The sequence below is a fragment of the Oncorhynchus gorbuscha genome, linkage group LG21, assembly GCF_021184085.1.
Source record: "Oncorhynchus gorbuscha isolate QuinsamMale2020 ecotype Even-year linkage group LG21, OgorEven_v1.0, whole genome shotgun sequence".
In the NCBI taxonomy this organism is placed as follows: Eukaryota; Metazoa; Chordata; class Actinopteri; order Salmoniformes; family Salmonidae; genus Oncorhynchus; species Oncorhynchus gorbuscha.
In genome coordinates this window covers 3059957-3076622 of record NC_060193.1, presented here as the reverse complement: position 1 = coordinate 3076622, position 16666 = coordinate 3059957, and the positions used below count along the sequence as shown (strand labels likewise).

At 48.7% G+C, this 16666-nt stretch overlaps 1 protein-coding gene across 1 annotated transcript; it reads right to left on the bottom strand.

Annotated features, from left to right (window-relative positions):
- Nucleotides 1-4721: 4721 nt before the first annotated feature.
- Nucleotides 4722-11953, bottom strand: gprin3a (GPRIN family member 3a). Its single transcript, XM_046319705.1, has 2 exons — nt 11728-11953; nt 4722-7668 (listed from the first exon to the last, which is right to left on the bottom strand). The coding sequence occupies exon 2, from the start codon at nt 7574-7576 to the stop codon at nt 5144-5146; it is 2433 nt and encodes an 810-aa protein (XP_046175661.1). The 5' UTR covers nt 7577-7668; nt 11728-11953; the 3' UTR covers nt 4722-5143.
- Nucleotides 11954-16666: the final 4713 nt, after the last annotated feature.

Genomic DNA, 16666 nt, shown 5'->3' with positions numbered 1-16666 from the left:
TCATAGAATGATTCCTCTGGCTATACTGATTCCTCTGGCTATACTGATTCATCTGGCTATACTGATTCCTCATAGAATGATTCATCTGGCTATACTGATTCCTCATAGAATGATTCCTCTGGCTATACTGATTCCTCATAGAATGATTCCTCTGGCTATACTGATTCCTCATAGAATGATTCCTCTGGCTATACTGATTCATCTGGCTATACTGATTCCTCATAGAATGATTCCTCTGGCTATACTGATTCCTCATAGAATGATTCCTCTGGCTATACTGATTCCTCTGGCTATACTGATTCATCTGGCTATACTGATTCCTTATAGACTGTCTCATCTGGCTATACTGATTCCTTATAGACTGTCTCATCTGGCTATACTGATTCCTTATAGACTGTCTCATCTGGCTATACTGATTCCTTATAGACTGTCTCATCTGGCTATACTGATTCCTTATAGACTGTCTCATCTGGCTATACTGATTCCTTATAGACTGTCTCATCTGGCTATACTGATTCCTTATAGACTGGCTCATCTGGCTATACTGATTCCTTATAGACTGGCTCATCTGGCTATACTGATTCCTTATAGACTGTCTCATCTGGCTATACTGATTCCTTATAGACTGTCTCATCTGGCTATACTGATTCCTTATAGACTGTCTCATCTGGCTATACTGATTCCTCTGGCTATACTGATTCCTCATAGAATGATTCCTCTGGCTATACTGATTCATCTGGCTATACTGATTCCTTATAGACTGTCTCATCTGGCTATACTGATTCCTTATAGACTGTCTCATCTGGCTATACTGATTCCTCATAGACTGTCTCATCTGGCTATACTGATTCCTTATAGACTGTCTCATCTGGCTATAGTGTGTGATCAGGGAACACCATCAACCCGTTCTCCCGCTGGTGTGTGTCTACCTTTAAATAAAATATCCCTGGACTCCTTCTTTTCCCTGTGAACATGCACCGTTACTTGAATACGGTTTGAATAATTCAAACAGCCTCTGTGATTCAAACAGCCTCTGTGAATCAAACAGACTCTGTGATTCAAACAGCCTCTGTGAATCAAACAGACCTCTGTGATTCAAAAAGCCTCTGTGAATCAAACAGACTCTGTGATTCAAACAGACCTCTGTGATTCAAACAGCCTCTGTGATTCAAACAGGCTCTGTGATTCAAACAGACTCTGTGATTCAAACAGGCCTCTGTGATTCAAACAGGCCTCTGTGATTCAGAGAGAGAGCGAGAGAGAGAGAGAGAGAGAGAGAGAGAGAGAGAGAGAGAGAGAGAGAGAGAGAGAGAGAGAGAGAGAGAGAGAGAGAGAGAGAGAGAGAGAGAGAGAGAGGGAGAGAGAGAGAGAGAGAGAGAGAGAGAGAGAGAGAGAGAGAGAGAGAGAGAGAGAGAGAGAGAGAGAGAGAGAGAGAGAGAGAGAGAGAGAGAGAGAGAGAGACAGAGAGAGACAGAGAGAGAGACAGAGAGAGACAGAGAGAGAGAGAGAGAGAGAGAGACAGAGAGAGAGAGAGAGAGAGACAGAGAGACAGAGAGAGACAGAGAGAGAGAGAGACAGAGAGAGAGACAGAGAGAGAGACAGAGAGAGAGACTGAGAATTTCCATATATCTTTCCAAATAGAAGTAGGGCAAGTATTCCACATGGAATGAAACAATGAACAGACACAGGGTTTTCTTCCAATTTTGAAAGACTTTAGTTTTTCCAGATAAATACAAATCATGTGTAGTGGATCGAGTACATAAATAGAACAACAAATATTCTCTCAAAGTCCTAAAAGAAACAGGGAGGTGAGGTGAGCCCCCCTCCTCTAGCAGTTTGACAGTGTTGATACACAGGGCCCAATCACCAAATGGACCCCTAAACTCTACGTCCCATTTACTTATGGAGAACTGAGTGGATTTGACAGGTGTACGCAATATGGTAATAGCTCCCACCTTGCCCTCTGATAGGCTAGGTAGGTTATATTATTGCTAACACCAATCAAATCCTCTCAGAGTTAACTCTGTTAGCAATTACATCAAGAGTCTAACGTATGACCCAGTACGAGACACTGTGTCCTGTGGGAGAGACAAGAGACACGCTTTTTCATTTCACTGATCACATCACAACGCTCAGTACAACTTCCTAACCTCCACCCACCTCCCTCGCAAGGCCTCTAAGTGCAGAATAAAAGCTCTCTGGCGTGTATATACTGTGTGTGTGTGTGTGTGTGTGTGTGTGTGTGTGTGTGTGTGTGTGTGTGTGTGTGTGTGTGTGTGTGTGTGTGTGTGTGTGTGTGTGTGTGTGTGTGTGTGTGTGTGTGTGTGTGTGTGTGTGTGTGTGTGTGTGTGTGTGTGTGTGTGTGTGTGTGTGTCAGCGTGGGGATTCTAACAGAGGAAGTGGATTAAATATTAACCGACAGTAAAAGCAGACAGGTGAAAGCTTCTGAAACGCTGAGGCAAATGTGTCCTGTTGTATTACAGCTAGCTGGAAATAGGCCATCAAAATGACACACACTTTCCCACAGCCCACATGTTCCAGATATCACAGGACTCCTGTTTATTCCATTTAAATTCACGGGATCTTCCAAGCAGGATTTCTAGAACACCTGGGGACATCTTGGGAAAGTTAATGGAATAGTAGATCTACTATGAGTTAGCTAAAATAGAGTGCTACAATATACTGTATCATATTAATAAAGTTATTTTGAAGTCCTGGAATGTGATCATATACTGTAAAATATGAATAAAGTTATTTTGAAGTCCTGGAATGTGATCATATACTGTAAAATATGAATAAAGTTATTTTGAAGTCCTGGAATGTGATCATATATAAGATAAAAAAAGTAATTTCTTGCCACAGTGTTTTTTGTTGTCGTATTTGAACCCCCCCCTCCCACACACAATTTCGTGATATCCAATTGCAATCTTGTCTCATCGCTGCAACTCCCCAACGGGCTCGGGAGAGGCGAAGGTCGAGTCATGCATCCTCCGAAACATGACTCACTAAACCGCACTCCTTAAACACCCTCCCCGCTTAACCCGGGAAGCCAGACGCACCAATGTGTCGGAGGAAACCCCGTTCAACTGACGACCAAATTCAGCCTGCAGGCACCCGGCCCACCACAAAGGAGTCGCTAGAGCGCGATGAGCCAAGTAGAGCCCCCACCGGCCAAACCCTCCTCTAACCCGGACAACGCTGGGCCAATTGTGCGCCGCCCTATGGGACTCCAGGTCACGGCTGGTTGTGACACAGCCTGAGATCGAACCCGGGTCTGTGGTGACGCTTTAAGCACTTGTGAAGCCCTATACTTCAGGGTTCGTGCTCCATTCCTATACAGTACTAATACAGTGTATTCCATTGTGTCACAGTAAAATGTATAATTCATGTATTTCTGTTAGTGTTAGTCTAAACTATTGTACAAAATACCACCTATGATCTCCTCAGTGAAAACAGCTGATATTAATGTATATTGAGTCTCTCCTCAGTGAAAACAGCTGATATTAATGTATATTGAGTCTCTCCTCAGTGAAAACAGCTGATATGAATGTATATTGAGTCTCTCCTCAGTGAAAACAGCTGATATGAATGTATATTGAGTCTCTCAGTGAAAACAGCTGATATGAATGTATATTGAGTCTCTCCTCAGTGAAAACAGCTGATATTAATGTATATTGAGTCTCTCCTCAGTGAAAACAGCTGATGTGAATGTATATTGAGTCTCTCAGTGAAAACAGCTGATGTGAATGTATATTGAGTCTCTCAGTGAAAACAGCTGATGTGAATGTATATTGAGTCTCTCAGTGAAAACAGCTGATATGAATGTATATTGAGTCTCTCAGTGAAAACAGCTGATGTGAATGTATATTGAGTCTCTCAGTGAAAACAGCTGATGTCGATAAACAGTGTAAACTCTCATACATTCTTGAGAATCATATAATCGTATTGGCTTTTATCCAGTTTTAGCTACAAACTCATCTTCTTCGTTCAATGATACAGTGATACAGTATAGGTCATGGTCCGTGTCCCAAAATGCCCCCCCAACCCCCTTATTCCCTGTATGGGCTCTGGTCAAAAGTAGCACACTATAAGTAGCGTGTAACAGAGTGCCTTCTGGGACATAACCTTGCTGTTCGTGTGGCTACTGTCTTGGCTAACAGCAGATACGTGGTATCATAACAAAGAGTGAAAGTTGTCCATAGTTTCTGGGTTTTTGTTGTCCTTGTGCTACCAACAGTTGACGGATCGAACATCTCTTCCCCTTCCCGAGAACGACTCCAAGATACAACTGTAGAAAATGTATCCTCGTAATCACATTTCAGGAACAGGTTTGCTGTTCCAGAATGTTCTAGATTAGAACCAGTGGGAGGCTGCCGAGGGGGAGGAGCATCATAATAATGGAGGCTGCCGAGGGGGAGGAGCATCATAATAATGGAGGCTGCCGAGGGGGAGGAGCTTCATAATAATGGAGGCTGCCGAGGGGGAGGAGCATCATAATAATGGAGGCTGCCGAGGGGGAGGAGCATCATAATAATGGAGGCTGCCGAGGGGAGGAGCATCATAATAATGGAGGCTGCCGAGGGGGAGGAGCATCATAATAATGGAGGTTGCCGAGGGGAGGAGCTTCATAATAATGGAGGCTGCCGAGGGGAGGAGCATCATAATAATGGAGGCTGCCGAGGGGGAGGAGCTTCATAATAATGGAGGCTGCCGAGGGGGAGGAGCATCATAATAATGGAGGCTGCCGAGGGGGAGGAGCATCATATTAATGGATGCTGCCGAGGGGGAGGAGCATCATAATAATTGAGGCTGCCGAGGGGGAGGAGCATCATAATAATGGAGGCAGGGAAAGAGTCAATGGAATGGCAGCAAACAACATGGAAACCATGGAAACCAGGTGTTTGGTGTATTTGATACCATTCCACCAACTAGCCCCGTCCTCCCCAATTAGAGGGCCACCAACCTCCTGTGACTATAATGTTGTTCTAGAATATCCATCCGTGAACATTCTGGAATGCCCTCGAACATTCCTGAAAATTCTCTCACTTCCCGGCGGGTGATGTTCTAGAACGGATCTACAATCTAGATTCAGAACGTTCTAGAATGTTTCGTCTGTAAACATTCCAAACATTCCGAGACTCTATCACTTCCCTGCGGGCGATGCGGGAGGTTTCCTGCAGCATCCCGGTCGGCATATTGACCGGATAACGCTCCTCTTCTTCTTCTCCTTCCACTTCTTCGCTCCCGGAGAGGGAACCTCTAGGGAGACAGACTTCCGTAGTGTTCCGATGCGTTTCTCGTGCTCTCGGATCTTACACTGCAGGTGTGACTGGATGGCGAACCCCAGACTCTCTAGATCCACCGACGCGCCGTACACCTCCCAGGTCATCCCTTGTTCGTCCCAAACCACGTTCTGCACCGGCCCAGAGTCCTTCCTCTCCTGTTCGGGGTCACCAGCTCGTTCTGGATTCTCCGCAGTCAGTTTGATGGTACTCTTCCCTGGGTCTGGCCGGAACAGGTCCGATCCAGTCTGGTTCCAATCCAACCCCGGTTCCTGTTTGTCTCTGCCCGAGCCTGGTTTGTGTCTGTGGGTCCTGTGAGAGGAGGAGTGGGAAGGAGAGGAGTGGGTTCTGTGTTTGTGGCTAGTCTTGGTACCTGAATTTTCTGTCTGTCTGGTTTTAGCTTTGCTGTGGGTCTCGGATGGTTTCTGTTGGTTGTCGTTGGTGACACCGGGCGGCAGCTCCTCATTGGTGGTCGGCAGCTTATCTTCACTGTTCGGGTGCTCTGATTGGCTGCAGAGCTCGATGTCTATCTGACAGATGTGTTGGAATGGGGCTAGGCCAATAGGAATGCAGCACAGGGGCGGGGCTACTGCATTCAGTCCCGCCTCCTGGTTCTGCGGTGTGACCAACCTTGACTGACAGCTCTGTAAACCAATCAAAGGCCCCAGTTCTCCATTTAACCCCTGACCTCTGACCTGCTGGTCCATGCAGAGGTCACAGACAAGGATACTCCCCCTCTGAACCCCAGCTGTCAGCCCATTGGACCGAGAGTCTGTGTCTCTCTGTCCGTCACTAGCAACCCCTTCCTGTTTCCCTGCGTTGCCACGGTGAGTGCGTAGGGACAGGGTGAGCAGGCGGGGGCTGGTAGTGGCGGAGCGGTCACACACCTCCACTACAGCCTGAACCCCCACCTCCCTCCGGGCCTCACCCCAGGAACGCCTCACCTCGCTGGGGTTAGTCATGGTGCCGGCCTCTTTACGCACTCTGGAGCTCCAGGTCCCTGGAGGCTGGTGTTTATCCTTCTCCTCCTTTCTTCCCATTTCTTTCTTCCCCTTCTCCGTTGCCCTTGACGACGCTTCATTGTTGTTGCCGCCGGTGACGGCGATGACATTTCCATCTCCCACGTGACCCGGGTCTCCCAGCGGGACTCCAGGTGGCTTGGTCTCCCAGAGCAACCAGCCTGCGCAACCGTCTTGGCTATGCCCGTCATCCCGGCGATACTCTGGGGGATGGACGTCCCTCTGCAGGGCCTCGCACGTCGCCGCCGTGTCACTCTGCTGCATGGCCTTCTGGGATAGCGTAGGTCCTGCGGACATTCCCCCTCCTGACAGACAGGTGCCGCTCTGTGATGTCATCGTCCCCGTCGACGACCCCTCTGAGACTTTGGCGGCCATTTTGGATTCCAGTTGGCGAGCTGCGTTTTCTAGAGTCGTCTCTGTGTTGTCCGTTGCCGTGGCAAAGGGGTCAGGGGTCAGGAATGGAGAATTATGGGGTGTGTTGCCCTTGACCCCTAGTGATCCCATCGACAGGTCAGAGTCCGAAGCTCGTCCCCCTGTGATGATGTCAGAGGTGGTTGATGTGAGCATCACGTCAACGGTGGTTCTACATTTGGGACTTGAGGTGGCCAGAGGGGCGGGTGGTGGAGCAGGCCCTTTAGAACTAGAACCCTTCTGATTATCCTTAGAACCCTGCATGGTTCTGGAAGCCGAGGGCTTGGAGCTCACCGCAGACAAGTGATAGGTTCTGGAGTGTTCTACTTTGGAGCTGGCATCCCAGGTGTGTTCGGTTCGGTGTGTGTGTGTTTTAGGGCTCGTGGTGTGTTTGATGTTGGGAGACCTCAGCCTTCGGTCGCTGCTAGTAGTGGTCGTGTGTGTGGTGTGTGTGGTGTGTGTGTCCGTCTTCAAGGAGAGAGCCATAGGGATCCTGCTTTTCTTAGCTTCCTCTCTCTCAGGCGTTGTTAGTGGTTTTAATACCCCTCCTCCTCTCCCTCCTCCGCTCACATCTATACTCCCTACTTTACTCTGCCATGATCCCTCCTTTCCTGTGAATTCAGCCCTCAGACAGGAAGGGGAGGTGCCACTACCAAGTCCTCCATTCAACTTCCTGGTATCGGCGGCGACATGGGGGGAGGCCTCACCTGGCGACAGTTGGAGATTGAGTTTAGGCTCCACCCCCCGGTTGGTGTTGGGTTCTGTGTTGCCGAGGACGTCAACAAGCATAGCCACACCCCCTGCGCGGGGCGACTCCATCTGTGCGACCACCGTCCTCCTCTTGGAACCCGGGGGCGTTTCCATGGCAATGAGGTTGTCTTCTAGAGCCCCTCAGGTACAGTTAGAAGTGAATTGATTGGTTGTTGGAGTCAATGGTTGATCTTCACGTTGATAGCCTGGTGGAGAATGACCAAATGTATATTATAGTCATTAGGCTTACTTGAATTGCAGTACAATAAATGTGTTATTGGAAAATAGATATGATTTCTCTCAACACATATTTTGAATATTTGCTTGGAAAAAAACATAGCAGTGTCAGGATTATACATTTGTTGTCACTGATGATACTCTGAAATACAGATGTGACTAAACTAAATATCCCCCCACCTTCTCCTCTCCTTTCCCCTCACCTCCCTTCATCTCCTCTCCTCTCCTTTCCCCTCACCTCCCTTCATCTCCTCTCCTCTCCTTTCCCCTCACCTCCCTTCATCTCCTCTCCTTTCCTTTCCCCTCACCTCCCTTCATCTCCTCTCCTCTCCTTTCCCCTCACCTCCCTTCATCTCCTCTCCTTTCCCCTCACCTCCCTTCATCTCCTCTCCTCTCCTTTCCCCTCACCTCCCCTTCATCTCCTCTCCTCTCCTTTCCCCTCATCTCCCTTCATCTCCTCTCCTCTCCTTTTCCCTCACCTCCCTTCATCTCCTCTCCTCTCCTTTCCCCTCACCTCCCTTCATCTCCTCTCCTCTCCTTTCCCCTCACCTCCCTTCATCTCCTCTCCTCTCCCTTCCCCTCACCTCCCTTCATCTCCTCTCCTCTCCTTTCCCCTCACCTCCCTTCATCTCCTCTCCTCTCCTTTCCCCTCACCTCCCTTCATCTCCTCTCCTCTCCTTTCTCCCTCACCTCCCTTCATCCTCTCTCCTCTCCTTTCCCCTCATCCCTTCATCTCCTCTCCTCTCCTTTCCCCTCACCTCCCTTCATCTCCTCTCCTCTCCTTTCCCCTCACCTCCCTTCATCTCCTCTCCTTTCCCCTCACCTCCCTTCATCTCCTCTCCTCTCCTTTCCCCTCACCTCCCTTCATCTCCTCTCCTCTCCTTTCCCCTCACCTCCCTTCATCTCCTCTCCTCTCCTTTCCCCTCACCTCCCTTCATCTCCTCTCCTCTCCTTTCCCCTCATCTCCCTTCATCTCCTCTCCTCTCCCTTCCCCTCACCTCCCTTCATCTCCTCTCCTCTCCTTTCCCCTCACCTCCCTTCATCTCCTCTCCTCTCCTTTTCCCTCACCTCCCTTCATCTCCTCTCCTCTCCTTTCCCCTCACCTCCCTTCATCTCCTCTCCTCTCCTTTCCCCTCACCTCCCTTCATCTCCTCTCCTCTCCTTTCCCCTCACCTCCCTTCATCTCCTCTCCTTTCCCCTCACCTCCCTTCATCTCCTCTCCTCTCCTTTCCCCTCACCTCCCTTCATCTCCTCTCCTCTCCTTTCCCCTCACCTCCCTTCATCTCCTCTCCTCTCCTTTCCCCTCACCTCCCTTCATCTCCTCTCCTCTCCTTTCCCCTCACCTCCCTTCATCTCCTCTCCTCTCCCTTCCCCTCACCTCCCTTCATCTCCTCTCCTCTCCTTTCCCCTCACCTCCCTTCATCTCCTCTCCTCTCCTTTCCCCTCACCTCCCTTCATCTCCTCTCCTCTCCTTTCCCCTCACCTCCCTTCATCTCCTCTCCTCTCCTTTCCCCTCACCTCCCTTCATCTCCTCTCCTCTCCTTTCCCCTCCCTTCCTCTCCTGTCCTTTTCCCTCCCCTCATCTCCTCTCCTTTACCCTCTTCTCCTTTCCCCTCCCCTCCCCTCCCTTCTCCTGTCCTTTTCCCTCCCCTCCCCTCATCTCCTCTCCTTTCCCCTCCCCTCCCCTCATCTCCTCTCCTTTCCCCTCCCCTCCCCTCCCCTCCCTTCTCCTGTCCTTTCCCCTCACCTCCTCTCATCTCCTCTCATTTACCCTCTTCTCCTTTCCCCTCACCTCCTCTCATCTCCTCTCATTTACCCTCTTCTCCTTTCCCCTCACCTCCCCTCCCTTCTCCTGTCCTTTCCCCTCCCCTCCCTTCTCCTGTCCTTTTCCCTCCCCTCCCCTCATCTCCTCTCCTTTCCCCTCCCCTCCCCTCCCTTCTCCTGTCCTTTCCCCTCACCTCCTCTCATCTCCTCTCATCTACCCTCTTCTCCTTTCCCCTCACCTCCCCTCACCTCCTCTCATTTACCCTCTTCTCCTTTCCCATCCCCTCCCCTCCCTTCTCCTGTCCTTTCCCCTCACCTCCTCTCATCTCCTCTCCTTTACCCTCTTCTCCTTTCCCCTCACCTCCCCTCACCTCCTCTCATTTACCCTCTTCTCCTTTCCCCTCCCCTCCCCTCATCTCCTCTCCTTTCCCCTCCCCTCCCCCCTTTTCCTGTCCTTTTCCCTCCCCTCCCTCATCTCCTCTCCTTTCCCCTCCCCTCCCCTCCTTCTCCTGTCCTTTTCCCTCCCCTCCCTTCATCTCCTCTCCTCTCCTTTCCCCTCACCTCCCTTCATCTCCTCTCCTCTCCTTTCCCCTCCCTCCCTTCATCTCCTCTCCTTTCCCCTCCTCTCCTGTCCTTTTCCCTCCCCTCATCTCCTCTCCTTTACCCTCTTCTCCTTTCCCCTCCCCTCCCTTCTCCCCTTTTCCCTCCCCTCCCCCTTTCTCCTTTCCCCCCTCCCCTCATCTCCTCTCCTTTCCCCTCCCCTCCCCTCCCTTCTCCTGTCCTTTCCCCTCACCTCCTCTCATCTCCTCTCATTTACCCTCTTCTCCTTTCCCCTCACCTCCTCTCATCTCCTCTCATTTACCCTCTTCTCCTTTCCCCTCACCTCCTCTCATCTCCTCTCATTTACCCTCTTCTCCTTTCCCCTCTCCTCTTCTCCTCTCACCCTCTTCTCCTTTCCCCTCCCTCTCATCTCCTCTCATTTACCCTCTTCTCCTTTCCCCTCACCTCCCCTCCCTTCTCCTGTCCTTTCCCCTCACCTCCTCTCATCTCCTCTCATTTACCCTCTTCTCCTTTCCCCTCCCCTCATCTCCTCTCCTTTCCCCTCCCCTCCCCTCCCTTCTCCTGTCCTTTCCCCTCACCTCCTCTCATCTCCTCTCATCTACCCTCTTCTCCTTTCCCCTCACCTCCCCTCACCTCCTCTCATTTACCCTCTTCTCCTTTCCCCTCCCCTCCCCTCCCTTCTCCTGTCCTTTCCCCTCACCTCCTCTCATCTCCTCTCCTTTACCCTCTTCTCCTTTCCCCTCACCTCCCCTCACCTCCTCTCATTTACCCTCTTCTCCTTTCCCCTCCCCTCCCCTCATCTCCTCTCCTTCCCCCCTTTTCCTGTCCTTTTCCCTCCCCTCCCCTCATCTCCTCTCCTTTCCCCTCCCCTCCCCTCCCTTCTCCTGTCCTTTTCCCTCCCCTCCCCTCATCTCCTCTCCTTTCCCCTCCCCTCCCTTCTCCTGTCCTTTTCCCTTCCCTCATCTCCTCTCCTTTCCCCCTCTGTCCCTCCCCTCACCTCCCTTCTCCTGTCCTTTTCCCTCCCCTCCCCTCCCCTCCCCTCCCCTCCTTTCCCCTCTTCTCCTTTCCCCTCCTCTCCCTTCCTCTCCAGTCCTTTCCCCTCACCTCATCTCCTTTCCCCTGCCCTGATCTCCTCTCCTTTCCCCTCACCTCATCTCCTGTCCTCTCCCCTCCCATCTTCTCCTATCCCCTCCCCTCCTCTCCTCTCCTCTTCCCTCATCTCCTTTCATCTCCTATCCCCTCCCCTCCTCTCCTCTCATCTCCTTTCATCTCCTCTCCCCTCCCCTCCTCTCATGTCCTCTCTCCTTCTCTCCTGTCATCTCCCCTACCCTCCCCTCCTGTTCTCTCCCCTCTCTCTCTCCTCTCCTCTCCTCTCCTGTCATCTCCTCTCCTCTCCTCTCCTGTTCTCTCCCCTCCTCTCCTCTCCTCTCCTCTCCTCCTCCTCTCCTCTCCTCTCCTGTTCTCTCCTCTCCCCTCCTCTCCTGGGTTATCTTCCTGCAAATCTAAAGCTTATCAGGACCATCATTGACACCAGCCCTTATATTCACCTCATCTATAGCCTATAGGTTTATATATAAACATCCCTGAAACCTACTGTGAGTTAAATAAAACATATTAATCTGAATTAACGTTTATACCGGAAACGACAGCTTTACACACAATCAACTAGTAAATAAACTAGCCCACGCCTCATACACACGTACCTTTCGCTCGTATTCCACTACCTGAAGTTACTGTCGACCTTGCCAAGGAATCCATAACGTTATCAGCCTATAGGGAGGCACAGAACGTCTTAGAAAGATCGGGTTTTCTTGCAGTTATTTTGCAGAAAATCCACGATTATTTTTAATCGTTTTTTTTTTTGTCAAAGCGATTACGATACACTTGTAATGCGTGTCCTTCTTGGTGCGTCGTTCATTTGTCAGTGAACGCGACTCGCTACCCTTTGCATACAGTAGGTGAATGAATGAAACGATGCATTCATTGGGGGCGGAGACAGAGATGGAGATGGGAGATCCTGGAGTCGGGAGGGAGGCGAGAGAGAGAGAGCGCGCGGCGGGGTGCCACCACGCCTTCAAGGATGGATACACGAAAACATCACGGGGCAGAGAGAGCAGAGGAAAATAGAAGAGAATCCGAGCTGACTAGGTCGCGCGTCTCAAGTTATCATACACATTTTCTATAAGCTATTTAAACCCCTAATAGGAGGGTTTCGTAAAGCCTACACAAGAAGTGTATTGATCATTTTCAATGGGTCTTGGTGCTACACAGTGGCGATTTTAGCATGCAAATCTTGTTGGGGCAAGCTCCCCAAAATGTTGTAAATGCGTGACAGCAAAGCCGCTATACAACACTAAACAATACATTAATTGCACTATATAACAGGAACAAAAACTGCACACAAACTGTTAGGGTCTATATAAAGCTGTCCCAACAGCAGAGCTTTCTTTCCAGCACCATGGGAATGAATTCTTACTATTTCTATTAGTGAAGCCTTGTCTGGCAGCGAAACAGTTCATTCAGCCTCATTTACTGCCTTAAAAAAAACATGGCTGACTTGTGGTGTCCACTGACAGTTGAGATGTACAAAACAATGGCATATGGGGAAGATAAGCGGATAAAAGGCAAATCCATCATTTCTATTAAGACATGGACTTTTATCAATATAACTATTTCTTCAGCACTTTTGAATGGCAGCTTCTCCCTGTACACCAAGTCAGGACCTTATGATAAATAAAGGGGGCGGCATATAAGCAGACAATGAGAGCTTTAACAATATTCAATGATACAATTTCTCTTAAACATGCTATAGGCTACATGTACACCACCAAGTTAGAACAGTAGGCGAGGTAATGAAAGGGACCAAGTTATTAGGACGAAGCACATGGGGTCCTAACAGCTTACTGCACAACATATACTTTGTTTTACTTTCTTAGCTACAGTATACATATCTCCCTGGCATATTACTACACAACATACACTTAGTATTACTACAGTATACATATCTCCCTGGCATATTACTACACAACATACACTTAGTATTACTACAGTATACATATCTCCCTGGTATATTACTGCACAACATACACTTAGTATTACTACAGTATACATATCTCCCTGGTATATTACTGCACAACATACACTTAGTATTACTACAGTATACATATCTCCCTGGTATATTACTGCACATACACTTAGTATTACTACAGTATACATATCTCCCTGGTATATTACTGCACAACATACTTACAGTCTACATATCTCCCGAACAGCTTACTGCACAACATACACTTACTTTCTTAGCTACAGTCTACCCTGGCATATTACTGCACAACATACACCTAGTATTACTCTCTTGGCTACAGTATACATGTCTCCCTGGTATATTACTGCACAACATAAACTTAGTATTACTTTCTTATCTACAGTACACACATCTCCCTGGTATATTACATAATTTATGCAGCAGCATACAATACATTTTTGGACTCACCTTGTTGTGCTGTTCTCACAGCGATCCTTGTGGGCAAATTTTGGCATTAAAGTCTGGCATTCTCTGCACTTATGGTGCTTCCAAGACAACTGGGCACTGTGGGGAAAAAAACAAGGTTGAATCATGACGTCGGTGATCTTCAGATCGGAGCTCGAGAAAGAGGCCAGAGTTCCCGACTTGGAATTATAATGTCAGTGATCTTCAGGTAGGAGCTCTAGAAAGAGGCCAGAGTTCCCGACTTGGAATTATAATGTCAGTGATCTTCAGGTCGGAGCTCTAGAAAGAGACCAGAGTTCCCGACTTGGAATTATAATGTCAGTGATCTTCAGGTAGGAGCTCTAGAAAGAGGCCAGAGTTCCCGACTTGGAATTATAATGTCAGTGATCTTCAGGTAGGAGCTCTAGAAAGAGGCCAGAGTTCCTGACTTGGAATTATAATGTCAGTGATCTTCAGGTAGGAGCTCTAGAAAGAGGCCAGAGTTCCCGACTTGGAATTATAATGTCAGTGATCTTCAGGTAGGAGCTCTAGAAAGAGGCCAGAGTTCCCGACTTGGAATTATAATGTCAGTGATCTTCAGGTAGGAGCTCTAGAAAGAGGCCAGAGTTCCTGACTTGGAATTATAATGTCAGTGATCTTCAGGTAGGAGCTCTAGAAAGAGACCAGAGTTCCTGACTTGGAATTATAATGTCAGTGATCTTCAGGTCGGAGCTCTAGAAAGAGGCCAGAGTTCCCGACTTGGAATTATAATGTCAGTGATCTTCAGGTCGGAGCTCTAGAAAGAGGCCAGAGTTCCTGACTTGGAATTATAATGTCAGTGATCTTCAGGTCGGAGCTCTAGAAAGAGGCCAGAGTTCCTGACTTGGAATTATAATGTCAGTGATCTTCAGGTCGGAGCTCTAGAAAGAGGCCAGAGTTCCCGACTTGGAATTATAATGTCAGTGATCTTCAGGTCGGAGCTCTAGAAAGAGCCAGAGTTCCCGACTTGGAATTATAATGTCAGTGATCTTCAGGTCGGAGCTCTAGAAAGAGGCCAGAGTTCCCGACTTGGAATTATAATGTCAGTGATCTTCAGGTCGGAGCTCTAGAAAGAGGCCAGAGTTCCCGACTTGGAATTATAATGTCAGTGATCTTCAGGTCGGAGCTCTAGAAAGAGGCCAGAGTTCCCGACTTGGAATTATAATGTCAGTGATCTTCAGGTCGGAGCTCTAGAAAGAGGCCAGAGTTCCCGACTTGGAATTATAATGTCAGTGATCTTCAGGTCGGAGCTCTAGAAAGAGGCCAGAGTTCCCGACTTGGAATTATAATGTCAGTGATCTTCAGGTCGGAGCTCTAGAAAGAGACCAGAGTTCCTGACTTGGAATTATAATGTCAGTGATCTTCAGGTAGGAGCTCTAGAAAGAGACCAGAGTTCCTGACTTGGAATTATAATGTCAGTGATCTTCAGGTAGGAGCTCTAGAAAGAGGCCAGAGTTCCCGACTTGGAATTATAATGTCAGTGATCTTCAGGTAGGAGCTCTAGAAAGAGGCCAGAGTTCCTGACTTGGAATTATAATGTCAGTGATCTTCAGGTAGGAGCTCTAGAAAGAGGCCAGAGTTCCCGACTTGGAATTATAATGTCAGTGATCTTCAGGTAGGAGCTCTAGAAAGAGGCCAGAGTTCCCGACTTGGAATTATAATGTCAGTGATCTTCAGGTAGGAGCTCTAGAAAGAGGCCAGAGTTCCTGACTTGGAATTATAATGTCAGTGATCTTCAGGTAGGAGCTCTAGAAAGAGACCAGAGTTCCTGACTTGGAATTATAATGTCAGTGATCTTCAGGTCGGAGCTCTTGCCAGAGTTCCCGACTTGGAATTATAATGTCAGTGATCTTCAGGTCGGAGCTCTAGAAAGAGGCCAGAGTTCCTGACTTGGAATTATAATGTCAGTGATCTTCAGGTCGGAGCTCTAGAAAGAGGCCAGAGTTCCTGACTTGGAATTATAATGTCAGTGATCTTCAGGTCGGAGCTCTAGAAAGAGGCCAGAGTTCCTGACTTGGAATTATAATGTCAGTGATCTTCAGGTCGGAGCTCTGAAAGAGGCCAGAGTTCCCGACTTGGAATTATAATGTCAGTGATCTTCAGGTCGGAGCTCTAGAAAGAGGCCAGAGTTCTTGGAATTATAATGTCAGTGATCTTCAGGTCGGAGCTCTAGAAAGAGGCCAGAGTTCCTGACTTGGAATTATAATGTCGGATGACCGTTCAAAACGTATTTTCCCAGTCGGAGCTCGTTTTTTTTCACAGTTCTCAGTTGTCTTGAACTCACTGAAGTGTGAGATTTCCCAGTTCCGAGTTCCCAGTTGTCTTGAACTCACTGAAGCCTGAGATTTCCCAGTTCCGAGTTCCCAGTTGTCTTGAACTCACTGAAGCCTGAGATTTCCCAGTTCCCAGTTCCCAGTTGTCTTGAACTCACTGAAGCCTGAGATTTCCCAGTTCCCAGTTCCCAGTTGTCTTGAACTCACTGAAGCCTGAGATTTCCCAGTTCCCAGTTCCCAGTTGTCTTATACTCACTGAAGCCTGAGATTTCCCAGTTCCGAGTTCCCAGTTGTCTTGAACTCACTGAAGCCTGAGATTTCCCAGTTCCCAGTTCCCAGTTGTCTTGAACTCACTGAAGCCTGAGATTTCCCAGTTCCCAGTTCCCAGTTGTCTTATACTCACTGAAGCCTGAGATTTCCCAGTTCCCAGTTGTCTTGAACTCACTGAAGCCTGAGATTTCCCAGTTCCGAGTTCCCAGTTGTCTTGAACTCACTGAAGTGTGAGATTTCCCAGTTCCCAGTTGTCTTATACTCACTGAAGCCTGAGATTTCCCAGTTCCCAGTTGTCTTGAACTCACTGAAGCCTGAGATTTCCCAGTTCCGAGTTCCCAGTTGTCTTGAACTCACTGAAGTGTGAGATTTCCCAGTTCCCAGTTGTCTTGAACTCACTGAAGCCTGAGATTTCCCAGTTCCCAGTTGTCTTGAACTCACTGAAGCCTGAGATTTCCCAGTTCCCAGTTGTCTTGAACTCACTGAAGCCTGAGATTTCCCAGTTCCGAGTTCCCAGTTGTCTTGAACTCACTGAAGTGTGAGATTTCCCAGTTCCGAATTCCCAGTTGTCTTGAACTCACTGAAGTGTGA

Excerpts from the sequence above, each read along its gene's own strand:
- gprin3a (XM_046319705.1), bottom strand. The coding sequence starts at position 7,576 with ATGGAAACGCCCCCGGGTTCCAAGAGGAGGACGGTGGTCGCACAGATG.